Genomic DNA, 27,030 nt, shown 5'->3' on the forward strand with positions numbered 1-27,030 from the left:
AATGCACGGCATGTCTTGTATCTACGAAAATGTTTTAAAACCATCCATGTGTCACACATGAACAATAGACAGTGGCACGAATGGCTTCAGTAGCGGTTTTAAGAGTTTGTGTAATTGTTGTCACAATCAAACAAAAAATATTCTCAAACAAAGGACATGCTGCAATGCTCTCCTGATGAGTGGGCATGTGTGTTTAGGTACACAAGGCAATCCGGTCACTGCTGATGTTGCTGGGGGACTTCAGGCAGCTGTCGCTGAGCGTGATCCAGCGCCTGAGCTACCTCACCCAGCTGTTTCCTCACACATTCAACGAGAAGCTCTGCGATCAGCTACTGCAGCACCTGGGCTGCTGGCTTGAGGTGGCTGTGCGCACCCCACACCGTGGTCCCAACGCCACCGAAGTTCGCCAGTGCGCTGCCATCATTGCCATCTTCCATCAGATTCCCGCAGCAGGTCCGGCATTTGTCAAGCCGCTCGTCACACTTGTCCTGCGTCACGAGCAGCAACTCATGGTGGAGGCTAGCAGTCCCTTCCAGGTTGGTAATTTTCCAGGCTGGCTTAGTCTATTTGCATGCACATGAGGAAAAGTGTGCAGACCACAGGATTGCCGAAAAATGACGAATTGTAGTGTACTTCATACTTCTAAATTGTAATTAAAAATTCCACTTTACAGGTTGCAATAACACAGTGATTCGACTCCTGTGCCAACTGTGCCAAAGTGAACCAAATTAGGTTTACTGCAGCATTTTGATAATATTGATGCAAATTGCTCCAAATTGCGCCAGATTCTCGGATTTGATGGAGTATGTCACTGGCAAGCACACCGCCGGTGTGTGAAGACATGGGCAGCTTGATCTTGGGCCCACAAAAGTCACGGCCAAGGACAAAGATTTATTGCGCAGACAAAACCGCGCTCGCACGCAACGTTCATTATTATAGTGATGTGATAGTGGCACCAATTGCGCCAAACTGTGCCAAGTGGTGAAACGTGCTACTTCTGCCACATTTCGACAAAATCTCACAATTTTTATTGAGCGCACACCAAGACGTCATCTTTGCGGCGTTTCATAGTGAAACAATACGGCAAGCAATTGATATAACTAATTGATTGCAATCAAACTTCAAGTTTTTGTGTGCAAGGTTTTTTCCAGCACTCTACTACTTGTCTGTAGTTGGGTACAACTTATGGCGTATTCAAATGGGCATTTTCGAGTGCTCTGGAGCACTCTGAAAGGTGGCCGCGCATTTGGTTGGTAGAATTGAAGTGCTCAGACTACCTTCGGTTGGTTCTTTCGGAGCATAAGCCTCCGACTCTGAGCGCTTCGGACCTCTATGATTTCAAAGTGAGAGCGTTGATGTGATCTGGCTGGGAGCATGGGTCACTTGACACTAGCCACCGTGGTTGCCAGCTAGTGACAGCACGAGTGCGCATTTCGGAAGGGGACAGCATCGGATGCCTAATACCTTGTGCACGTGTGTTAGATTGTGTTCGTGGTGTTTTTGAGCGTTTGTGTGACAAGTTTACATCTACCAAGCCATAACTGCGCCATGTCAAAACAGAGGCGCTGGGCTCGGAGGGCTATCGCTGCGTCCAGACGTGTTGGAACTAGCCCCTTAACTGGGCGGCGCCATTTGTCGATGTAGCGCACGAATGTTTAACCGGTGGCTTCCTGCGCTGGCGGCACGATGGAACTTCAGATGCACTGCTCTGAGATCGCCAATGCACTCAGTTGGTTCGCTGCCTCACCTGCTCCGATTGCGGGCAGCCTTCGCATCTGCCAGCTCCAAGCCAGATGACCAGAGTGGCCAACCGAATGCGCCATTAGGAAGACTAGAGCAGCACAGCCCAGGTGACCAAAGTGCAGCAGCCAATTGCATCAGCTACTAAGAAATAGTCGCGCTCATGATCAGGCACCCTATATAACTAATTGATCGATCAAACGTTGAGCTGTGTGAAAGTTTTTTTTACGGCAGTCTACTATATTTACTTGCATAATGATCGCACTCGTGTAATGATCGCACCCCTAAATTTTGTCGTCAAAATTCGTTTTTTTTCCCCCCCGCGTAATGATCGCACCCCGAACTTGCCGCAGCGATATGTCGTGTGCCAAGTCTAGCTGATGATCATCATGTTTACCATCTGTCGAACGTTACGTAAATAACTCTTCAAGACTCACCAAGTGAACTGCACGCACCAAACAGATTCCTAATTTTTGCCCACCGTTGGCGGAAGCGTGCCATCTTAGGACAGCAGTAAAGACAAATGCCGTAGTTTTCACCACATGCCCGCCATGTGTTTCTACGTCTGTGGCAGCTGAACGCGCCCATCTCTGTTTCTGTCCTTTAAACATGGCTATGCTGTTGCCGCAAATTTACTGATTTAAACGAAATAATTCATTATTTCGACGGAAGAAACTGTCCTGACGCGCATGACCCACTCACGACCTCCATGACTTACGAGAAAAAACGCGTTCGCTTAGCTCCGCCAGCCGCCATGTTTGTTTTGATCACGTGGTTTTGATATCCCGCAGTGTTAAGGCCCAACCGGCCCAACCGCATGCACGCAATTTTCGAGCGACGGAGACGAGCGACAGGATTTGCTGTCGCGGAGGGCCATCCATAGTCGTCGCTTGTCGCGTCGCAGGTTTTTGGGAAACCAGAAGAAATCGCTTGTCGCCCGGAAGTGAGTGTGACGATTTCCGGCAACATGGCAGCATCCCTGATCCTCGCTTTTGCTTCGGTTGCAATTTGCTCTTGATGCTTCCAATCGGCGCGTACTTCAAGGAAAGCAAGTTATGGACTACCTTCTTTACAGCCCCATCTCACGTGGAGAGCGAGGCAGCGGCCGTATTTTGTCGTTAATTTTGATCGACGGTTCGTTTTGATGTTTCGGTGGTAGCTTGCTGCATTTGTGGTAGCTTGCTGCAATGTCAACATCGTCGTCGTGTGAGGTAGCCCTTCTCCTTGCGAAGCAGCGATGTGAGGCGCTGCGGCTTTTCTTAAACGTTTCATGACAGCAAGAGGAAACGTTGTCGAGATGCGCCTCGTGGGCTTGTTTGAGTGCCGGTTCACGATGGGGCGATACGCGAGTTTTACTGCCGCGTTTAAGCTGAAGGTGGTTACGCGCTCGAGCACGGCAACCGCGCTGCCGGCAGGCATTTCGGCGTCGACAAAATCAGAATTAGGTATTGGAAAAATCAGCGTGAGAAGCTCATAGCTACCAACAGCACGCGCCGGGCTTTCCGCGAAACCAAAACTGGCAAGAGCAAAACTGTCGCCAACAGCTTCAAGAAGACAGGCATATCTAACGCGCTCGACGGAACGGAAGGTAACCTTCTGTGGGACTGTGATGACACTGTCGATTCCGACAGGGAATCGAGCGGCGACGACACTGACGCCAGTGATGCTTCAAACTCTGAATGAAAGTTAGGGGATCAGTGAATGAAAAAAATAGGGCAATATGCAATGCATGTAGTTCCTGCGTAATGTGTGCATTTATTACAAAGGTAAGCCTTACTCTACTTTTATTTTTGGTTATGTTCAAGATAGCTATCGTAAGAATTCCGATACGCGACTTGTTTGCGTTTTCGGTGCTCAAAATATTTCGCGGAAAATTTACCCCGCGTAATGATCGCACCCCGAAATTTCCGTCAATTTTTAAAAAAAAAAGTGCGATCATTATGCAAGCAAATACGGTACTACGTGTCTATAGTCAGCTAAAACTTGGGAAGGTGGAAGTGGCGCAGTCCACGTGAATGAAGCGCAGCAGCCGATTGCCTCCGTGCGTAATGAAATTGTCCCGCTCATGTTTTGAACTGCGCTTCCTTGAAACGCTGGAACTCTACCAGCCATTCCTCATACTCTGCCGGCAAACGCGTTAGTTTCATCGTGGGTTTCATCGCCAACAGCGGAGCGGATGCATTTTGGGTGGGTTTTGCAAAGGTGGTATGCAGCTATAGCATCAGTAACCTTTTTCTTAATTACTTAGTCGGAAAAAGGGGGCGGGTGTGGTCTTTATTCCAGATTTTATGGTATATAACATGCGTATGTAGTAGGAACTGCTTGAAGAACAGCGCGCGCGACCGTTGAACGCCATAAGCTCAGCGCTTTTGGTTCGTGAATATGGGTCGAGATTCTTTGGTCATCAATATAGGTCGATAGCTGGTTATGAGCAACATTTTCGGAAAAAAAAAGGTCGACCTATATTAGAATAAATACGGTATGTTCCAACCGTCAGTTGCAAGTTTTCGTTTTGTGATGAGTGCCGCTGATACCAGCAAAGCGTCGAATAGATTATGGCTCTCTCGCATGGAGCATTCGGAAACGATGATGCGGAACACACAGACATTAGCGGAAGAGCGGACGACTTGTCCTGCTTTCTCCAACGCGTGTGCGCACGTAGACGATGCGCACAGAATTATCGCCGAAACTTCGCCACTATGCAGCATTTCCTGCCACATGAAGCCGATCGTTCCTAGTTGTGTGCGGCACATTGCCAACTACGCTGACGCCGTCACTTCTGGGGTGCTTGCTGTACCGTACGCATGCGTTTTTCATGAAAGTGTTCGTGATACCCACTTCGTTCCTGACCGCACAAAGGTGTGGCGATGGCGAGCTGCTTACATTCATGAAGGCAACATGTCTGTGCGGCGCACTTAGGGGTCTCGCACAAAGAGGCAGCATGAACACTGGTGCTGCGCGTTATGGTTATTGCATACCACTGCGCTAGGCGACATGCACTGCTGAGCAGTTAGCTGAAGATGCTTATCAGAAGGGTTGTCAGCGATTAAGCCGTACTGGCACGTTTGCTGCCTGCCACCATCACGCCTCCGTGTATTTCGGGTGCTTATCCGTAAAGACATCGCTGCACTGCACCATGACCGTGGCCTATGAGATTTTCGATATGCTTCACCCAGTGATTCCACACCTGTGCCAACTGCGCTAAAGTGCTCCAAATTGGATTTACTGTGCCATCCTGATAATATCGACGGAAATTGCGCCAAACTTGGCCAGAGGCTTGGGTTTGGGGACATCTATCACCCGCAATCGCACCACCGGCATGTCAAAACTTGTGCATGCAGTTTGATCATGGGGCTTCCAAAGTCACCACCACGGGGCAAGAATTACTCCGCTGAATAAACAAAGCTTGCACGTGCTAACCGAGTAAGCCACGATGCCATGTACAGTGCCGACGCGGCTTCTGTTGTGCAAGTCGGCTTGACGGCAAAATGCGTTCTCTGTTGAGGCTCGTTACATCTAGGCCTATCGGTAGCGATAATGAGCGGCGGCGATTCATCGGCAGACGACGTCTGTTCCAGAAACGCTGCTGGTAGCTCACCTCAAGCATCGCATGGCACGTAATTAAAGCATTGTTCAGTAATAACTACACGCGTGCAGCTAAAATGTCTCCCTTATGTTTCGGGACATCACGGAATGAAATCTGGGAATGCTTGCAATAGATATATGGAACAATATCCATGCTTCGCGTCCATGCAAGATCATCCTGAATAGCTTTTTCGTAATTCCTTCGACCAGCACATCCGGCTTTGTAACCGCTTTTGCGGTAAATACCCCCTAAGAGGTTCTGCCCTTTCGAGCTCGTGAGTGCTAGGGTCCCAAGTCGAATTTCTTGCTTACTTCTTTAAAAATGTCAGCTCATTAATAAAAGCATGCCTCCTGGTTGGAGCAGCCGCAATTCGGCTTTAATATGCGCAGCTGTCAGTAGCGGGCCTGTCGCTGACGGCCCTGGCTTCGGAAGGCCCACTGTGAAGCGGCTACGCCGTGTTACTCGTTCGCCCCTCGCTTTCCAGGGTCAATAGCTAACAGCTAAAAAAAATCAGAGTTTGCAAAGCAGTGAATGCGATACCAAGAAATTGAATTGTTATACGAAGTAAGGCTCACAGCTACCTTTTTTGGATGCGATCTTGTGTAACTCATCAAAACGCTGGTTTAAGGAAACACGGCCGCTCTAAGGATCGAAGTGATTTTCGTGCTGTCAATTCTCTTAACACGAAGTAAGCGTTGAGAGCACAGTAAGTTTAAGAGCTGTCTCCTGATGCCTCGAGATAGCTCGCGCGCCAGCGACTGCGCCCTTCGAGCATCGCAACCCCCCGCCTCCCTGTCGTCCCTTCATACTCCTTATGAAAGACGAGCAAAATGTTTTCTCTCTGTTTGATGAGCAATGGACGGCAGGCGTCGCACGTGGGGTGATGTTATTGCATACGCCCTCTGTGCGACGGAGACAGCCGCCTCGCTTCATATCTGCATTGCCATCACTTGTGACGTCATCATGATGTCATGCACCGTGACGTCACGTGATGACGTCATCACCTGACATTGTCGTTTTGCACTGCCTTCACGATTGGTGCGCCGATCATGTAAGCAGTGCAGAGCCACGTTAGGTGCAGAAAGCTTTCGGAGGGGGGAGGGAGGAGGGGAGGATCAATTTATCGCGTGAGAAAAAAAAAAGAGATGGTTTTCGCCTTTGAGTAGTCTTAGGCGAATGCATAAGGGGCCCTATGAGGTTTTTTGCTTTTCTTTTTTCTTTTTTTGCACTGCACCCTAGAAGGCACCAGAGGGTTTTCAACGTACAAATGGAATATACTGGCCATATACAACTTCGCTGTAAAATGAAAACGAAGTTTGTTAAATCATGTAGTCCCCCGTTGAGTGCATTTTCGGGCACTTTAGCGGAAGCTCGACTTTAAGCTGGTCTCCATCTCTCAGGCACCTCGCCCCGTGCGCAAATGGTAGTCTGGAAGCAATGCGAGTGTTCTCGACACCACGTTGGTTGCACCAAATCATGTAAATCAGTGCAGAGACAACTAGGGAATACCACCTCTCCAGGTGGTATATTTACTCGCATATTTTGCGCTCCCCGTCCCGCTCGAGCCAGCTCGCCGGCGCGCGCGCACGGGGAAACTTTGGACGGCCGCGCCCCGCGGCCCTCACCGAGCAGGCGAGCGCAGTCATACACAAGACAGGCTGCGAGTGCAAAGTCCCTTCGTTCTATTCTCCGGAAACCGCCGAGACCGTACCAACCGTACCCGAACACCTAAATCTGTTCACCGGTTGTCGGAACTATTCGAGCGTTCTCCCGCCGTGAGAATGCATGCACGCGACACGACACGGACTACTTTCTGCATCGGAGGCGTGCGAGGGCCAGTCGCACCAACATTTTCCCGCGCTGACCCTCCTCCTCTGCGTCCGCGCTGCGACGCAGCCTTCGTTGATTTCGGAAGTTTAGGCAGTTTAGGTTTCGCGATCAGCCAGTTGCGTTTTCACTGTTCTCTTGCGCTGGGCTACAATAACTACTCGGCAAAATTCAAGCTAACTGTTATAGAATTTGCCTACGGAAACGGGAACCGTGCCGCAGGAGAGTTCGCTTTTTAATACAAGACCGAGAAGGAGACCGTTCCGAGGACCGAAGCATGGAAAGTTTCCTGCCGTTGAAGAGTACCTTTTCAAATACGTGCGAGAGCTTAGGCCCACCGGTATCGCCGTGCCGTGGCACCTCGTTACTCCCAGCATTGTCGCGAAGAGCTTCAAGATGACGCCTCAACGCACTCGACGGAACCAAGGACGACGCGCTTTGGGAAAGTGGTGACAGCGGCCGCGGCGATGATTCTCAGTCGGACTTCTCAACCAGTGATTCTGACTAGACCGTGCATGACCGAATCTGGCTGGTTAAAGTACGTGCTAATTCTGTTAAAAACCGTTCGTTTGCGCTATAATTTATTTTCTTCTTTAATGTATTATATCGCGCGTGTTAGGACTATATATTGTGCGTTATTTCAGATGTGCTCGCGAAATCTCCGTGTAATTTGCGCACCCCCTTTTCGGAGCTCCAAATTCGCGAAAAAAAGTGCGCAAATTATGCGAGTAAATACGGTACTCCCTTCACAACAGACCAAAATCTTCTTCACTATGAAGGTCTGTTGTAATGAGGTTATACTGTAGTAGTTTTGGAGTTTGGGCAAGTTGAGCTTCTATTTTTGTTAAAGGGACACTAAAGGCAAATATTAAGTCGACGTTGATTGTTGAAATAATGGTCCAGAAACCTCGTAGTGCTACTTTTATGCCAAGGAAGTGCCTAATTTGAAATAAAATCACGTTTTAGTGGTCTGCATCACGTTAGCACACTTCAAATCACCCGCCTGAAAGCGGCGTTTCTCACGTCACTGCTGCCATGCCCAACGTTGCCCGCCTTTACTGCGCGGCGACGTGCACTGGCGCCGTGCGCCATTCGGGCATCCGGCAACATCTCATCCATGCGGCATTTTGTCGAACTTTCTGTGAGAGCGACATTCATGAGCACGCAAAACACACGAGGCAGTACGCGATACCGAAACTACCACTGAGATGCGACCGCGTGAGTGAAGCAGGGTGCCGGGCGAAGCGCAGTTCGGCGAAAACGGAACCTTTGAACCAGGCGCGTCGTTCCCCATGCTAACGCCAAAGAGGTTCTTTTTTCCATGAATTAAACAGAAACAAACAAGCAGCATTTTATTACGTATCTTAATGCATGGAAGGTTCTTTTTTTATTACAACTAGTTTGATTACGAGTGATTAATTGTAGTCGAACTTTCTCACGTCATAGGGATCATTTCCAAAATGTGCCGCTCGTGGCGCTCATCGTGTGATACATTTAGGTTAAAGGGGGGAGGAGGCACTTTGACATAAAGCATCTTTTTATTTAAGTTAGGATGATGAAAACTTCGGTGATCATGTATTTACATGTGTAAATATCAAATATGAACTCGGTTTTTATGTAGCCCTTACGACTATTCTTTTAATTAATCAATTAAAATTTCGTTCGATCACCTTTTTAATAAGTTGGCTACTGGGATCCTGCTGAATTAAATATTATTGCATTCTACAGTTATCAAAGAGTGCAAAAAGCAAATTTTATGGTTATAGCTTTCCTACAACATAAGTTATGAAGCTTCAAAGTTCGCCATTCGACTACCGAGAAAATATATTTTTGTTATTTTCTCTCTGGTAAAAATTTACGCTTCTCTATAGTAACATATGACACTTTGTTGCACTCACTAAACATCCAGCTTTTCAGTAATACAAAAATGATCAAAATCGAGTGTACCAAAGCTGAGAAACGCTCGCCAGAAGAGTGAAAGGTGGTCAAAAAATTGAAACTGAGAAAAAAGCAAAAAACAAAACACTATCATCAAAGAGCGTTACACAAGTAAACATGCTTTACTTTGCAAATAAATGCCTTATAAGACACCAGGAGAGTAGTTTATCACATTTGCCAATCGAAACGGCCCCATTGCATGTCCTTTCAAGCAGTTTGTTGATTGCGGAGAAGTCGACGATCCCGTAGTTAGCCGCCGTCGGGTCGGAGCCCTCGCACGCTGTTGCGAGCGTCCGCAGCTTGCGCTCGCTAGCGGAAGTTGCCGATAAGCTGGAGATCTTATCTTCAGTCTATATGGTGTTGCGCACGATCGGCACTAGTCAAGAACGTCGTGTCGATCCTTCTACCACGCTGCCTATCACCGACGTCGTCGAGGTGGCCGCCGACACAGGTAAAGTCGGCATTTCGACCGATGAATCGCGTTCCGCCGCCACGCCGTCTTCCGCTTCTGATGCATCCGAACCGTGATCTCGCTTTTTTTTTTTTTCTAATTTATGAGCGCTGCGCAACTTTCGATATGGCTTTGCCACGATCAAAGTTCCAAAACGCGGCCGAGAGCGTAGGCCTAATTCACTCCCGGCGGCTGCGGCGCACTTCGTCTAGCTCACTTGGCGCCGTGCCAGTAAGCCGCCGCAACGTGCAGTCTTTGTTGAGGATGATCAAAAACGCCTGCTCCAATTTCTTGTCAGCTTGTGCGGGCTGGAACTTTACGGACGTAAATCGACGAGAACAACACAGTGATACTACGGCGAGATGAACTTGCCGCTTTGTGTGCGCTGCAGCAGACAGCGCGGGAGACCCGACGAATCAGAAAACGTTATTTAGTCACGTGTGCTCACTGTACCAATGGGCTCACGCGGTGGGACCTTTTGTTTGGCGCGGATTTTCTACGTGAATTCTGAGTGGACGGAAACAAGGGCGTCCGGATATTCAAGAAAAAGCGCGGCTCTTTCGAATACGACCAAGATGGCTGCCATAGGGAACGTAGAATGGTATCAGCGCGGCGCTGAATAAGCCCGTTTTTTACGCGTTCATCGCTAAAAATTTATCTCGCTGATGGCATATAAAATGCTGTCACGGCTAAAATACTGATCTAAGACGCATGAAAATTGGCGAGGTTATGCATCAGTAGCGGCAGAATCCAAATAAACATTTTCAAAAGTTCGATTTTTTTTTCTGATTTTCGGTCTCAAAGACCCGTGTCCCCCCTTAATTTCTCGGTAAGTAGGGCACTGCTGTTGATAATATTGCCGTTTTAGATGTTGTCATACACTGAACTTTCACTCTGACATAAATTGTTATTTGCCTTTAGTGTCCCTTTAAGGCAGTGCAGCACAAGAGACACAGAGGCGTTGAAGATGAGCGTGTAGTGCCTACTGAAAGTTTATTGTTTCTTGCAGACATTTTGTAGGAAAAGAAGCAAAAAAAAAAGAATAGAAAGAACAGAAGAAAGATTGCTACGCACTAAACAAAGAAATAGACCTCATACCTTTGGCACCGGTGTCTTCCAGAAATGCCAGTTCTCCTATGCTTGGGCATTCTTTGCGTTCCATAATCTGCCTCTATAGTGATGGCGATTTTGAGGATTGTTCGTGTGCAAGAAAATCACCTTTGCTTTGTGGAGCACAGAGGTGCTTCCACATGCACTACAATGCATGGCTAGAACCATCCCTTTTGCTCCTTACATTTGGCATGCTTTTGCAGGTGATCATTCAGACATCTGCCAGTTTTACCCATGTAGCAGCCATCGCAGTTCAAAGGGATTACATACACGACGCCCCGTGCACAATCCACAAATTCGTGATTGTGCTTCACGTCATGATCGGGTTCTTGTTTCTTTGTAGGAATGTTTTCACGGCGAAATAGCTGGCATGCAGGAAATAACAGTGCATGGTCAAGGTGCGTTGTGCTCCGGCTTAGCAGCGATCACAATCCCCTGTACCTGTTCAAGGATTGGATTCAAGCTACATACATAAACTCCAAATCAAGGGCAACGCCGAAATTTTCACGGACATAGTTCACTGCTAGGATCGCCGTGCTGCTATCAGTTGTGGACATGTTTTGCTCTCGGCAGGTCGAGACACCGCGAGAGAGCCACTGGCAAGGTACACAACGGCTCTAGTGGCTGCAACACAAGCATCAAAATCTAGCATGCATGTGCAGTCGTGCTCCCTCTCACACGTTGTTGTGCGCATGGCTGTTGCGCATACTAAACTAAATTTGTCAAATATAAGGGGATTGGCAGCAAGCACCTTTCGCAGCAAGCACTGATGGCAACAAGATTGGCAGAAAGCACCGATGAAACATTCAATAGCACTCTGCGGCAGCTTCTGCACAGTGCCATGCGAAAATTCCGCCAAGAGCCTGGATATCATAGCCATCTTTGTTTATTTGAACAGTGTTGCCAGCACATGCGGTGTTTTGTGGAGTTGCGAATAGGGGACAACCTAAGCACTGTGTGCTGCTGTTCACTGCTGTCGTTTTGTGTGGGACCGCTTCCAAATGCAAATTGCTGTGTAGAAATTAATGCAGCGTGCCTATTTGAGCAGTGCAGGCACCAAGAAACCTTGCTGTGCCGACAGTTTCGTGCCATACATGCATGTACAGTACCACAAGCATTGTGCTTTCGTAAGTGTTTATTGAAAGGACATACGTGTGCATCTATTCTGCTTCCAGGCACCACTGCGAAAATTCTTGGAGAGGCACCCGGCCACTGCCCTGGAGCTTTTGCTTGCAGAGCCACAAGTGAGTTGCCACTGTCTTTACGTAAAGTGTGCACAGTTATGTGCTGCAAAATGTGCTCACATAAAGTTCCTTCTTCCGTACTTTTGCGTGTAACATTTGTGTGGTATAGTGTTTGCTACAGTATTTACTAGAGGGAACTCTGGCGCTAGTGTCTATTGGAGCTGCAACACATGGCGCTTCAGCTCCGTTTGGCTCCGTGTGGCGTGCAGCTGCTTTGTCGCAAGACAAAGTTCATAGGCTTGTGCAAATATTCGAGCACTTCGAATATTCGAACGAATATTACAGCATTCGAATTTGCTTCGACACGAATTTTAATTCTAGGAAATTTCGAAGTATTCGATATGAACGAATAGACATACAGTCGAACCCACTTATAACGATCCCACACATAACGATCTATCGGTTATAACGACCATATTTGGGTGCACTTACGATTTTCCTATGCTAACCATTGAAGCTGCGTCCAGATATAGCGAACATTTTTCAAAGCCTCCTACTTTTACAACGAACGCTTCAGACACGGTCGCGGTTAAAATAGGGCGCATACGAAGCGAAAAAAAAAGTTAAAACATGCCTTCTAAAGCGTGACAGAGGCGCGCGCTCGCGCGTGCCCCGCTCCAGTTTACTCGCGACTAAGATACCCAGATCAGCGAGCACCGCCCGCAGATTTCGGACGCTGCGAGCGACATCGCTCACTTTCCAGGCGTTTCTTCAGTGGTAGAATGGCAGTGAGGGAAAAAAACATAGTAGGCAGCATGAAGCCTCGCGGTCAGCTTTCGCACAGTAACCTTGCCTGACGCCGTTCTCTGCAGCTACGACCGCCTGCGATGAGCCAAACAATGCCTTGTGACGCAAGAAGGCATAAATGCAAGTAGTGATAACCGCGATAACTTTCCATCGCAAAAAGGTTCACTGCGTCCCTAAACTCGTCGACGCCACAATGTGCCGCGAAAAGTCGTCCGTCTTCGGTAACGGCAGAGACCGGTCGATCGCTGATTACGACTTCCGCGCGATTGAGGCGATGCCTTCACGGATATAAGCATAAGAAAAGAGCGAAGGCGAGGTGGCGACCGTCGATGAACGTGCCGTTATGGTCTGACGGAATTCGCTATGTATGCGAACCTCCGATTGGCGGTTCTTCCGGCAATCGGTGCACTTGCACTGCTGATGGAGTACTTGCCTTCAACGCCTACTTCAAAAACTCAGTTCGAAAACTTCAATGATCATCTTTTCCGAGGAGCAGGTGATATGCTGCCCGCGTGTCACCACTGTATTGCAGTAAAGCAAGTCTTTTTTTCCACAGGCGCACATTTCACTTGACCACAAGACCATCTTTTTCCCCCTTTTCATTTTTTTTTCCTTGCGCTGGCAGCAGCGAGGCCCGCCGTTTCCCCGGTTTAGCGGCAAAATTGGGGCCAGGTATTGCTGGAAAACATAACCCTTGTAGCCGCAAACTAGAAGGCACAGCAAACGACCACCTCTCATTACTTCCAGTAATTCAAAGTTCCTTGCATCCCGCTTTTTGTATATTTGGTTAATTCGAAAGCCCGCTTAACTAGATATTTCACAGTCCCAGTGACTTTGAATGAACGATGTTTTACTGTATGTTCATTTGACCTTGAAGTGGGGCTTCGCGGCAGTGCGGATTTCTTCTGGAAAGGTCTATTCACGGTATAGCACTATTCCACTGCAGTGAAACCACCATTACAGGGGATTACATGCGGTTTATATATGTCTATTCGTTCATTTCGAATACTTCGAAATTTCCTAGGATTTAAATTTCTTTCAAAGCGAATTCGGATACTGTAATATTCGTTCGAATATTCGAAGTGCTCGATTATTCGCACAAGCCTAGCATTTTGAACTCGTATCTTCACATGAGTTATTAGTGATTGGAATCCAGTAAGGACATTTTTATTGACATACATGACTCGCATGAGATATTTTTATCAAGAACTTCGTTTGAAAAACTTTACGGGGGAGGGCGGTCACGCACGCCTCTCATCAATAAATATTGAGCTGGCATATGAACGCGAATGCGTTCATACAGCAGCTCAGTATCTGTGAGTGGAAGGGAGTATCAACGTCAGCCATGATAAGGCTGATAGTATGCTGAAGTTAAGTAGTTATCACCATAGGTCGGAAAAAAAATTTGAGGCTCACTCAGACTCACTCAAGAAATATATTTTGTGCTTAGGGCTCACTCGGACTCAGACTCACCAAAATTTTCCTAAGAACCGTCTTACAAGAATGTCGAGGAAGGAAATTGTTTCTCCGATACGTTGATGACTGTTTCTGTGTGATCCGTCGCCAGGACGTAACGCCTTTCCTCGAGCATTTGAACTCTTTTGTTCCAAGCATCCAGTTCACCATGGAACAAGAAAATAATGGAATGTTTGCCTTCCTCGACGTTCTTGTAAGACGGTCAGCCAAAGGACTTATAACCAGTGTGTATCGGAAGCCTACCCACACGGGTAGATACCTAAGGTTTGACTCTGTGCATCCTATAGGGCAAAAACGCTCCGTTGCCGCTGCTCTTTTCTCTCGCGCAATGCGCATCTGCTCTGAACCCGGTCTGCGCAAGCAAGAGCTAGCGGTGGTAAGGAAGGACCTCTGCAGCAACGGCTACCCCTCGCAGCTCCTGAGGACTCAACAATTGCGGTCTTCAGTTTCCTGCCCTGAAGAGGCTCGTGAAGCTGACAGGCCAAAACGTGCTGCTGTACCCTATGCGCAAGGCGTCAGTGAGGCACTTGCAAGAGTGTTTAACACATACAACATAAAAATCGCGCATGTGCCGACCAACAAGCTGAAGAAAGAACTCGTACGCGTGAAAGACCGTCTGGAAAGCTTACGATTTCCAGGGGTTATCTACAAGATACCAGGCAAAGATTGTGACGCATCCTACATAGGTGAAACTGGAAATTTTAATAGAAGAATCCAACGGCACCAGAACGATGTCAAGAAAGGCAATGCAAGCTCGAACGCCTTGGCGGATCATCATTTAAACAGTAACCACATCATCGACTGGGATTCTGCGAGCATAATTGCGACAGAGAAGCGCCTATCGACACGGCTACTTTTAGAATCACTGCACATTCAAACGACCAAAAACGCGATTAACCGGACACGGGGTAATCTCCCCGAGATATACATGCGCACTCTGCGCCACCCATTCCATAAATAGTTACGCCCTCTTGCATGCTCTTCATTGTGAACAAGGGACCCGTAGCGGCCCCGAAACATCAATATATGATTGTTTTTCCTTGAACAAGGCGAGTGCCTGTTTTATTTCTTCCAATGAATCCCTCTCGCCTGACGAGTTTTCGTCGAACCTTGGACTGTATAAATTGGAATGTAACGTGAAGACCGGAAAGCAGCTCGAAATTGCCAGAGCATCGCTCGAGCCCAAAGGACGCACGAAAAGAACGCACACAGGACGAGTGCGAACTAATGCATCACAGCTCGACACTTGAAGCGCACTGCTCAAACATAAAGCAGGACGCACGAAATGAACGAACAGGTACACACAGGACGAGCGCGAACTGATTGTCACAGTTGTTACTTATTTCTGTTTGAACAGCGCACTCTTTTCTCAAACGCGGCTGCTGCAGCGAGAGAAGCGACCTTCGTATGCTCTGTGACTTCTGTGCATACCTCGCGGGCAAAGCACAAGACATACAACCCCCCGCTCCACCACCCCCTTCTTTCCTCGAGATAAGCGCACATAGGCGACCATGCCCTGTAGGGCGAAGAGCAACGGCGTTCGCAGGAGTGGGGCGACGATCTTAAAAGCGCGCCACACGCGTGCACATCGCGCCATCTATGTGGCAAGTAAGAAAGCATGCTAAAGTACATGGTATCTATATACATAGCTCGCCATTAGCAGGTTGAAAGACGGTGCTGTCGTGGCCTAACGTCTAACGCGGTGGGTTGCAAAGCGAGATTGCGCGCGTCGGAAAGTATTTCTGAATTATTTTACTTTGCGGCTTTTCTATATATATACATACTTATACATATATGGTGAATGACGGCGGCGGTGGCGACGACGACGGGGATGGACATTTTCCAGCCGAGACTGTCCATATAATTGCTATCGCAATAAAAGTGAAGCATACCAGCCTTGCTACTGCCAGCGCAAGAAAAAAAAAAAAAAAGCGATCTCATGGCCAGATGAAAGCCTGTGGAAAAGACGTGCTTCACTGCAACACAGCGTTGACACGCGGGCAGGACGACGCATGCTTCTTGCAACATCAATGCGTCATGATTTATTTTTTTTTATTTATTTATTACAATACCCACAGCACCTTGCGCAATTACAGTGGAGGGGAAGACAACGCATACATAGTCAGCTGAAAGCAGGTAAACGAATGTACATATTGTCACGTGGTCGTGACGTCGACGAAGACAGCAGTCGGCGTTTGCAGGATGAAACTGTTTATTTGGCCGAACTTGTGGCCTGAAAATGAGAACTATAACTACATTAATACACGCTGTACAATGATAGCGGCGAACAGGGCGTCGTCCATCGATCAACTGACAAGCGGTCACGCGTGTCTGCTTTTATACAGGCGCTATCGAACTTTCCAGCAATATCGCTGGTGGCGGCGTAATCTCTAGACAAAGCTGGAACATTTGCGTGCGGGGCGCAATCTTAACAAACTGATCTACTACGATCGCGACGCTTCTAGAACATTACTTCGCGGACAGCGTCGAGCGTTGATAACCGTTCCTGCCGGTCAAACCTGAATACATCAAAACAAGACAAGAAGTGGGCGTGGCATTGCCCCCCTCTGAAGAAAGCATCGTCCCGATGCTTGTGAAAGAACAAACAAGAGAGAAAAAAACAAGTGCATACATAAATAAATAACAAAGGAAAAGTAGAGTCCCCAGGTTCGCTAACGTGCAAAAAACGGCTTAAGGCGCACGACATGGACGACTTCAGGTCGTGCGCGGCGTCGCTGAGATTTCGTAATGCCGTCCGGGATGACCTCGTAGTCAAGAGCGCCGAGGCGTCGAAGAACCTTGTATGGCCCGAAATATCGCCGAAGGAGTTTTTCGCTAAGCCCACGTCGGCGTATCGGCGTCCAGACCCAAACACGGTCGCCGGGCTGGTATTCCACGAAGCGTCGTCGAAGATTGTAGCGACGGCTGTCGGTGTACTGCTGGGACTTGATGCGCAGGCGGGCGAGCTGTCGAGCTTCTTCGGCACGTTGTAAGTAGGTGGTCACGTCGATGTTTTCCTCGTCGGTCACGTTTGGTAACATGGCGTCGAGCGTCGTTGCCGGGCTCCGTCCGTAGACCAACTTGTACGGCGTCATCTGCGTCGTTTCTTGCACAGCGGTGTTGTATGCGAAGGTCACGTACGGAAGGATGGCATCCCACGTCCTGTGCTCGACGTCAACGTACATGGCCAGCAGGTCGGCGATGGTCTTATTTAGCCGCTCGGTGAGGCCATTGGTTTGAGGGTGGTAGGCAGTGGTCCGGCGGTGGCTTGTCTGGCTGTACCTCAAGATCGCCTGAGTTAGCTCCGCTGTAAACGCCGTACCTCTGTCAGTGATGAGGACCTCTGGGGCGCCATGACGCAGAACGATGTCTTCAACAAAGAACTTCGCTACCTCGGCAGCACTGCCTCTAGGTAGGGCCCTTGTTTCGGCGTCGCGGGTCAGGTAGTCGGTAGCTACGACGATCCACTTATTACCGCTAGTCGACGTTGGGAACGGCCCCAGGAGGTCCATCCCGATCTGCTGGAACGGTCGCCGAGGTGGCTCGATCGGCTGAAGAAAGCCCGCTGGTCTTGTTGGCGGTGTCTTGCGTCGCTGACAGTCTCGGCATGTCCTTACGTAGCGAGTGACGTCGGCGGCAAGGCGCGGCCAGTAGTACTTTTCCTGTACTCTTGCCAGCGTTCGGGAAACACCGAGGTGTCCTGCTGTCGGGTCGTCGTGCAGGGCCTCGAGGACTTCTGGCCGCAATTCTGGAGGCACCACGAGAAGGTATTTGGCTCGATGTGGCGAGAAGTTCTTCTTTTGGAGAACGCCGTTGCGTAAGAAAAACGACGCCAGTGCTCGCTTGAACACTTTCGGAACGACGGCGTTCTTGCCCTCGAGGTATCTCGAGGTATCTAAGGCCTCTGAGTTCCGGGTCGGATCGCTGTTGTTCAGCGAAATCGTCGGCACTTATGGTTCCCAAGAAGTAGTCATCATCCTGGTCGTCTTGCGGCGGCGGGTCCACGGGGGCACGAGACAGGCAGTCGGCGTCAGAGTGTTTTCTTCCGGACTTGTAAACGACGTGAATGTCGAATTCTTGCAGTCGTAGGCTCCACCGTGCGAGGCGACCGGAAGGGTCCTTCAAGCTAGCTAGCCAACACAAGGCGTGGTGGTCGCTTACAACTTTGAAGGGCCGGCCGTAGAGGTAGGGGCGAAACTTCGATGTAGCCCAGATGATGGCCAGGCGCTCCTTTTCCGTTGTCGAATAGTTGATTTCTGCCTTTGATAGCGACCGGCTAGCATAACTGATGACCCTCTCCAGCCCGTCAGTCTTCTGCACGAGGACGGCGCCGAGTCCTAGGCTGCTTGCGTCGGTGTGGATTTCCGTATCGGCGTCTTCGTCGAAATGTGCTAGTATTGGAGGCATCTGAAGGCGTCGTTTAAGTTCTTGAAATGCCTCGATTTGCGCCGTTTCCCACTTGAATGGCACGTCGGTCTTCGTCAGGTGCGTTAGTGGCTGGGCTATTCGTGAAAATTCTTTGACGAAGCGTCTGTAGTAGGCGCACAAGCCGAGAAAACGGCGTACGGCCTTCTTATCGGTGGGTGGCGGGAAGGCAGCGATGGCAGCTGTTTTCCGCGGATCCGGGCGAACACCATTCCTGCTGATCACGTGACCCAAAAACAAGAGCTCCTCGTACGCGAAGCGGCACTTTTCAGGCTTCAGGGTGAGTCCGGAGGTCTTGATCGCTTGAAGTACAGCTTCAAGGCGTCGAAGGTGTTCGTCGAAGTTTGAGGAAAACACAACGACGTCGTCCAAGTACACAAGGCACGTCTGCCACTTCAAGCCGGCCAGTACTGTATCCATAACGCGTTGGAAAGTCACGGGCGCCGAGCAAAGACCAAAGGGCATGACCTTGAACTCGAACAGGCCGTCTGGTGTTATGAAGGCAGTCTTTTCTCGGTCTCTCTCGTCGACTTCGATTTGCCAGTAGCCGGTCTTGAGGTCCATCGACGAAAAGTACTTGGCGTTGTGGAGTCGATCTAGGGCGTCGTCTATTCGTGGGAGAGGGTACACGTCCTTCTTCGTGACCTTGTTCAGGCGACGATAGTCGACGCAAAAACGTAGGGTTCCATCCTTCTTCCTCACTAACACCACAGGTGACGCCCACGGACTCTTGGACGGCTGGATGATGTCGTCGCGTAGCATTTCGTCGACCTGTTTCTTGACGGCCTCGCGTTCTCGCGTCGAAACTCGGTACGGGCTCTGACGTATTGGTCGGGCACTTTCTTCTGTTATGATGCGATGTTTCGCGACTGGGGTCTGTCGAATTCGTGACGACGACGAGAAGCAGTCCTTGAATTGTAGGAGCAGGGTTTTTAGCTGGTCTTGCTCGTGCTTCGGGAGGCTCGGGTTAACGTCGAAATCTGGTTGGTTTCGTCGATTCGTCGAAGCAGGTTCGGTAGCATCGAAGAGGGCGAGAGCATTGCTGGATTCCACGAATTCGTGGATGTAGGCGACCGTCGTACCAATGTTGAGGTGCCTATATTCATGGCTGAAATTTGTCAGCACTACCTTTGCTTTGCCATCACGCAGCTCGGCTATGCCTCTTGCGACGCAAATCTGACGGTTAAGAAGTAGTTGCTGATCGCCCTCGATGACACCTTCAAGGTCTGCGTGTTCTTCGGTGCCGACGGAAATGATGATGCTGGAGAGAGGCGGAATGGTGACGTGCTCTTCTATCACATTCAATACGGGCTTTCCTGGCGTCGTGTGTGGCGGCAGCGCTTTTTCTGAGGTTAGTGTTATTGACTCAGATCTGAGGTCTATTACGGCACCGTGTTCACTTAGGAAGTCCATCCCAAGTATCACGTCCCTGGAACAGTGCTGCAGGATAAGAAAGCTCGCAGGATAGGTTCGGTCACTGATGCAGACTCTTGCTGTGCAGACTCCAGCCGGCGTTATCAAATGACCTCCAGTGGTGCGGATTTCAGGACCTTCCCAAGCAGTCCTAACTTTCTTCAACTTCGCGGCGAATGACCCACTGACGACGGAATAGTCGGCCCCAGTGTCGACGAGAGCGGTAACGTTGTGTCCGTCGAATAGTACGTCGAGGTCGCTAGTCCGCCGTCTTGCGTTGCGTGTACGTCGCGGCGTCGGGTCACGGCTACGTCGGTTTGCACCGCTGCTTCCGCGTTGCGTCGTCAGGTCTGCTTCCACGGGTCGCAAAGTTTCGTCTTCAGGACGTCGTTCGGCGTGCGGCGGGGGCTCGGAACTTCGTCGCGGCGGCGTCGTCGACGGCGGAGGATCTTCAAAGTTTCGTCGTTCAGCAACCACACCTCCATCGGTTGCTGCCCTTAGTTTTCCGGATACGGGCTAGGTGACCGGCCTCGCGTTGGGCCAGTGTATGGTCGGCGTTGGGGGGAGACGTAGCGGCCTGGCGACGGCGAACGGGAAGGTTGTCGGGGCGTCCATTGCGTTCCCGCGAGGTAGTCGGCGATGTCGCGTGGTCTTTCCCCTCGTTGTGGACGCGGCGCGTCGATGGCGAACCCACGCAGTCCCATCTGTCGGTACTGGCAGCGGCGGTAAGTGTGGCCAGCTTCCCCGCAATGGTAGCAGAGTGGGCGGTGGTCGGGGGCGCGCCAAACGTTGGTCTTCCTCGGTGTGTATAGCTGGCCGGCTGGCGGGCGGTATGACGTCGGTGGCGGCGGCGGTGGTGCCTGGCGGCGGAACTGCTGGGGTGGCGCGGGGTCTTGACGTGGGCGAGGAGGGGGGGCGTTGCGTCGGGCTGCAGCGGCATAGCTCACTGCTTGCAGCTGTGGCTGCGGTGACTCGGAGGTGCCCAGAGACTGCTGTATTTCCTCTCGGACGATGTCAGCGATCGAGGCAACTTCAGGCTGTGGTAAGGGTAAAAGTTTGCGCAGTTCTTCGCGCACGATCGCTCGGATCGTTTCACGCAGGTCGTCGGAGCCGACATGAACAGCTGGGCTTTCTTGAATCGAACGGCGATTATACTGGCGGTTGCGCATTTCCAGCGTCTTCTCTATCGTCGTCGCCTCTGAGATGAATTCTTGGACTGTCGAGGGCGGGTTCCGCATCAGCCCAGCGAAGAGCTCTTGCTTTACCCCTCGCATGAGCAACCTGACTTTCTTGTCCTCAGGCATGGCTGGGTCGGCGTGGCGGAACAGTCTGGTCATTTCCTCTCCAAAGATGGCAACACTTTCATTTGGAAGTTGAGCCCGCGTCTCTAGCAAGGCTGCGGCCCTTTCTTTTCTGACGACGCTTGCAAACGTCTGCAGGAAAGCGCTTCGAAAGGCGTCCCAAGTTCGAAGAGTGGACTCCCGATTCTCGAACCAGGTCCTTGCTGCGTCTTCAAGGTAAAAGTAAACGTGTCGCAGCTTGTCCTCGGAGTCCCAGTTGTTGAATGTTGAGACCCTTTCGAAAGTCTCGAGCCAGGTGTCCGGGTCTTCGAATGACGACCCGCGGAAGGTTGGCGGCTCCTTGGGCTGCCGGAGTAGGATCGGCGCAGGCTGCACGGGGTCGGTCATCGTCGCTGCGGTGGGTGTTGGGACCTGGGGCTGCCTGGTTTTTTCGGGAAGGAGCCCGTGCTCTGGCTGCAGTCCCTTCTGCCTGCGGCTTGTTCGACGATCCGGGTTTTCTTTGCTGTCGTCCTCCTCGCGGCTTGGGCTTGGGTCAGCGCTTCGCGGGGGCGTCCGGATCATGGAAGCAGCAGCACCTCCACCAGATGTCACGGGGTCGTGACGTCGACGAAGACAGCAGTCGGCGTTTGCAGGATGAAACTGTTTATTTGGCCGAACTTGTGGCCTGAAAATGAGAACTATAACTACAGCAATACACGCTGTACAATGATAGCGGCGAACAGGGCGTCGTCCATCGATCAACTGACAAGCGGTCACGCGTGTCTGCTTTTATACAGGCGCTATCGAACTTTCCAGCAATATCGCTGGTGGCGGCGTAATCTCTAGACAAAGCTGGAACATTTGCGTGCGGGGCGCAATCTTAACAAACTGATCTACTACGATCGCGACGCTTCTAGAACATTACTTCGCGGACAGCGTCGAGCGTTGATAACCGTTCCTGCCGGTCAAACCTGAATACATCAAAACAAGACAAGAAGTGGGCGTGGCAATATATATACATAGTGTGAAGAACACCCAATCAAATAAAACACACACCGAGGAAAACGAGGTCTATTTACAATACAAATTCTGCAGAGGAAGAAAATACATCAGGAGAGATGATAGTGGCAATGTCATGTGGCAATTTGTTCTACTCGCAAGTTGTTTTGGGGAAAAACACCATCCTGAAGAAGTTCGTTCTGCAGCTTATCTCTTTGCTAGGGTAGCTGTTTGGGCTTGTTGGTTTGGCATGACACAGGTTGAAAGCGCAAAAAGACGAAGACAGAGAAGAGGCTTGACACACACGAGCGCTGACTTACAACAGTATTTTATTCGGAACCAGGCAACCACATATATAGCACGGAAGCCGTGAGACATCACGTGTGCGCTGTCGGCACAAAATTCATCTCCCGACGCAAGAAACATAATTCTTTCCTAGAAAGAGCAATAGACGGTTGTGATACACATGCGTCGCCTAATCTATCAATTAACTCCGCCTCAATAATCTCGCGGGTTAGCCTATTTCTATTTCTACTCACAACTGAACACTCGTCGTAAGACGGGTCACACGTGGTCATAACAGTGCAAGATCTACAGTGTGCATCTAAAAACCCCCCTCTCATCTCGGATACGTTGTGTTATCTCTTTGATCTTGTAGGCATGATCGAGGCGTGGTGAGACATAGTCAGGATTGTGCCAATAATGGTCCCGGTTTATACCAGTGTTATGAAATATACTGTAAAGAAATTTTAATCTTAAGTATTGCCTGCACTGCATGCTGCAGTGGTTCCCATCCAAGGTTTTCCTTTGCACTAGACACACTAAAGTTGCGGGTGTAATTGGCGTGAACAAATCTCACAGCTGAATTCTGAATCCTTTCAATGCTTTGAATGCCCACCTGCTCCCAAGGATCCCAAATGCAACAAGTGTATTGAAGTATAGGTCTAACATGAGTTTTGTACAAGAGCTCTTTTGCGGCCAGCGGCAAGTTTCTTGTGTTTCTTCTAAGAAAATCCATTTACCCATTCTATCTGGCAAAATAGAGAAATTAATAAAGGACGGTCTGATAGAATTCGCGATGTATGCGAACCTCCGATTGGCGCTTGTTTCGGCAATTTGTGCACTTGCACTGCTGGAGTACTCGCCTGCAACGCCTACTTCTAAGACTCAGTTTGAAAACTTCAGTGATCATCTTTTCCACCCAGAACACATCGCGAATTCCATCACTCTGGTTATTATTAAATTCTTTATTTTACCAGAAAGAATGGGCGAATGGTCGCGTCATGATGCGCTGACACTGCGAGGAACAGGTGACAAGCTGCCTGCGTGCCACCACTGTGTTGCAGTGAAGCATGTCTTTTCCGTAGGCGCACATTTCAGTTGAGCACGAGTCCGTTTTTTTGCCCTTTCTTTTTCCTTTTTCTTATGCTGGTAGCAGCGAGGCCCGCCATTTTCCCGGTTTAGCTGCAAAATTGGGATCGGGTATTGCTGGAAAACATAACCCTTACAGCTGCAACCTAGCAGGCACAGCAAAGACCACTTCTGATTACTTGCATCCCGCTTTTTGTATGTTTGGTTAATCCAAAAACCCACCTAAATAAAAGATTTTTCACAGTCCTAGTGACTTTGAATTCACGAGGTTTTACTGTATGTTCATTTAGCCTAGAAGTGGGGCTTCGCGGCAGTGCGGATTTCTCTGGAAAGGTGTATTCACGGTATAGCACCCCTCCACTGCAGTGAAACTACCTTGAATCGCCACCACTGGCAGCACATGGCAGCACCACTGGTCGTCACCACTGGTCGTCACCACTGGCAGCACATGCGGTTTATATATGTCTATTCATTCATTGCGAGTACTTCGAAATTTCTTATAATTTATAATTGTTTCGAAGCTAATTCGAATATTGTAATATTTGTTCAGATATTCGAAGTGCTCGAATATTCGCACAAGCCTACTTACGCCTTATTCTGTGTTATTATCATCCACCACTCGCGGCTGGCTGATCCCGTCGATAATGCAGACGAAATGTTGCTCTGACCACTGGCTGCATGCACTTGGCAAGCGCGAAAAGCATGAAAAGCATTGGCATTGCAAAAGGCATCGTTCCCCGATTGCAGGCTGCAGAGTGGACAGTTAAGCTTCGGCTTTGGATTGTCTGCAACTAAGGCCCGTATTCTGAAACGCTCCTTACCTCAGTGAGGGGGCCTTAACTGCTTGAGGACGCCTTATCACGTATTCTGGAACGCTCCTTACTAAGGTTCCCTCACTGAGGCCCTCCTTGGTGCTCCCTCAAGTTAGGGTAGCTCTGGGGCTACCTTCAGGCCTCCTTACCTTGCTACTTGCACTGAAAGGGCGCTTCTCTGCAATACTTTGTCAGCGACAGTGTGTCCGATTTCTTATTTTCGATCGATGCCTTGCACTTCTGCACAAGCTCGATCTAATTGTATCCTCGTCGTTGTTCAAAAATTGCTTGCCAGGCGTGTTTTTGAGCGTGCGGCCAAACGATTGTCAACATTTTTCGTTAAGAACACAGGGGTGCAGCCGCATGCGCTACAATGTACGCCCAGAAAACCCTCCTTTCCTTTTCTGCGAATTATCTCAGCCACTGAGATTAGTAATCCGTCATGATACATGTGAGTGACCTGTGCCTGAAAGCTGGCGCCTACTCTGTGGCAGCAAGACTATTTAATGCGTTGTAGAAGCAAGCCCGAACAATAAACCTTTTGACAAGCTTACTGTGCGGAGTTGAGCTTGTACGAGCCTAGCTCATATGTCCAGCAAACATAATCACGTGTGAAATTGAGCTTAAGGTCAAAGAACCCGAGAGAATCCTAGAAGGGAATAGCACGTGTTATGACGACGGGCGACATTCTTCAAATATTCCGACCATTTGTGACAACTCGGAATGTAACCCCGAGGCACCACACTATAAGACGACTAAGAAATAGTGCACATATATCTGAATGCTATCAGGACTAGGGTTCCTGGGAACCGCTGCTGTAAGATTCTCGTTTAGCAAAAAAAATAAACAGGTCAATCCACAAAGGCGCAATGCACGACCTGATAGAAGCGCCCTTGTTTCGAATGTAAACATAATAATTTACTTGAACATAAGTGCATTCAAGTCAAATTTGCACCAAAGTGATGAGATTTCACAAGCTTAACTCTGATCAGTTATGAAAATCAATTTCACCCACGTCTTCAATTCTTTAAACGATCTTTAATAATCGCTCCCACATAACAGGCCGTTGAAATGCACCAATGTACGCAATGAGCTCCAAGGTTGCTCGACCATCCTGTTTTTGTCTTCTGCAACAGGCGAAAGTAAAGTAAATGGAAAAGGCTGTGCACCCATATCGCGAAAAAGCAGTGTACACATTCATCATTATGCACAAAAAATGTTCCTTAATTCTTGCTTGAAAATGGACGTTTAGTCAGTATTTCCCACAAAAGCAGTGCACGCGTTATTATTCATCGTTATGCCTAAAAAATATTCCTCATTCTTGCTTGAAAACGGACGTTCAGTCCGTATTTCACACGTACTCTCGATCCCAGACTTGTGAAACACGCGCCTTACCTTACTGAGGTGGCCCTTAGGAAAGGAAGGTGGAAGGAAGCTTTTAGAATACACTGGCTCCCTCAAGGAGCTCCTTAAGATAAGGAGGCATGAAGGGCTCCTCACGTAAGGTGAGGAAATGGCCTGAGGTAAGGAGCATTTCAGAATACGGGCCTAAGAAGCAACTCAAGCCAGTTGCGAAAGCCAGGCAGTCTCATCACTGTTGCTATCAAGCAATGGCAGGCCCGTGCTCAGTCAACAGTGGCATTTTCTGGTGGTTCTAACACGCAATGTAGACTTTGTAGACATATTTTTATCTTTCAAAATGCACCAAAATGTTCGAGATTGTGTTTTCTGCACGGTAAATTAAATTTTTGAGCTCGGAATTGCATCGACAAATTTCGTTGAAGCGGAACAGCAGAAGAAAAAGTGATCGTTGTGGCGAGCGTACTTATGCATTGCAACTTATAGACTGCTGTTGGGGAACTGAGAATTTTTCGTTGTATCGGAAATTTCGTTGAAGCGGTGTTTGTTGTAGCGGGGTTCGACTGTACTTACTTGATTTCTGAGCGCCTTTTTTTTTTTTTTTACAAGGGGATACAAAACTAAACTGCAATCACCACAGCCTAAGTATCAGAGCCATTGCTATTACGAAATAAAAAGGGGGTGTATTGTTGTACATGTTCCTCAACACATACTTACATCACATTTGTCTTTGCCAGTGTCTACAGTCCTTCCATGTTTCTACTTTGGCAGCTTACTAAATGGCGATTCAATGGACTGGGATCCCTGACATGATTGTGAATTGTGGAGGGCACTCGTTCACCCATTGTGGCTCTTGCAGGTGCAGGATGAGCAGCTGAACCGCTTCCTCGAACACCTGCTGCGGGATGGTGCAACATTCCGGGCAGCACTGCAGCGGAACACCGGCTGCATCGATCGGCTTGCTCAGCTGCTCGACGAAGGGGGTCCCGAGCTGCAACGGCTTGCCGTGCGCATCGTGTCCGCAGTGGCACGCCGTGAGCCTCAGTTCTTGGCTGAACGGCCTGCTCTGGTGGCACGGCTACGGGCAGTTTGGGTCTCGGACAGCTTCCAGACTGCCGGCGCAGCCGGCCTGGCCCAGTGGCGTGAGCCCAAGCTGCTTTGTCGCTGCCTGCTGGGTGTGGTCCAACAGCGACCACATGAGATTGAGCTCCTATTTCAAGTGAGCAGACGTTTGCTGATGGTTCCTTGATGG

General features: G+C 49.4%; 1 protein-coding gene across 1 annotated transcript; it reads left to right on the top strand.

Moving 5' to 3' along the window:
• Positions 1-202: 202 nt before the first annotated feature.
• On the top strand, positions 203-27,030 carry LOC119376701 (transformation/transcription domain-associated protein-like). Its single transcript, XM_037646453.1, has 3 exons — positions 203-536; positions 11,828-11,896; positions 26,638-27,030. The coding sequence occupies exons 1-3, from the start codon at positions 225-227 to the stop codon at positions 27,025-27,027; spliced, it is 771 nt and encodes a 256-aa protein (XP_037502381.1). The 5' UTR covers positions 203-224; the 3' UTR covers positions 27,028-27,030.

Source organism: Rhipicephalus sanguineus, unplaced genomic scaffold, assembly GCF_013339695.2.
Source record: "Rhipicephalus sanguineus isolate Rsan-2018 unplaced genomic scaffold, BIME_Rsan_1.4 Seq201, whole genome shotgun sequence".
NCBI lineage: Eukaryota > Metazoa > Arthropoda > Arachnida > Ixodida > Ixodidae > Rhipicephalus > Rhipicephalus sanguineus.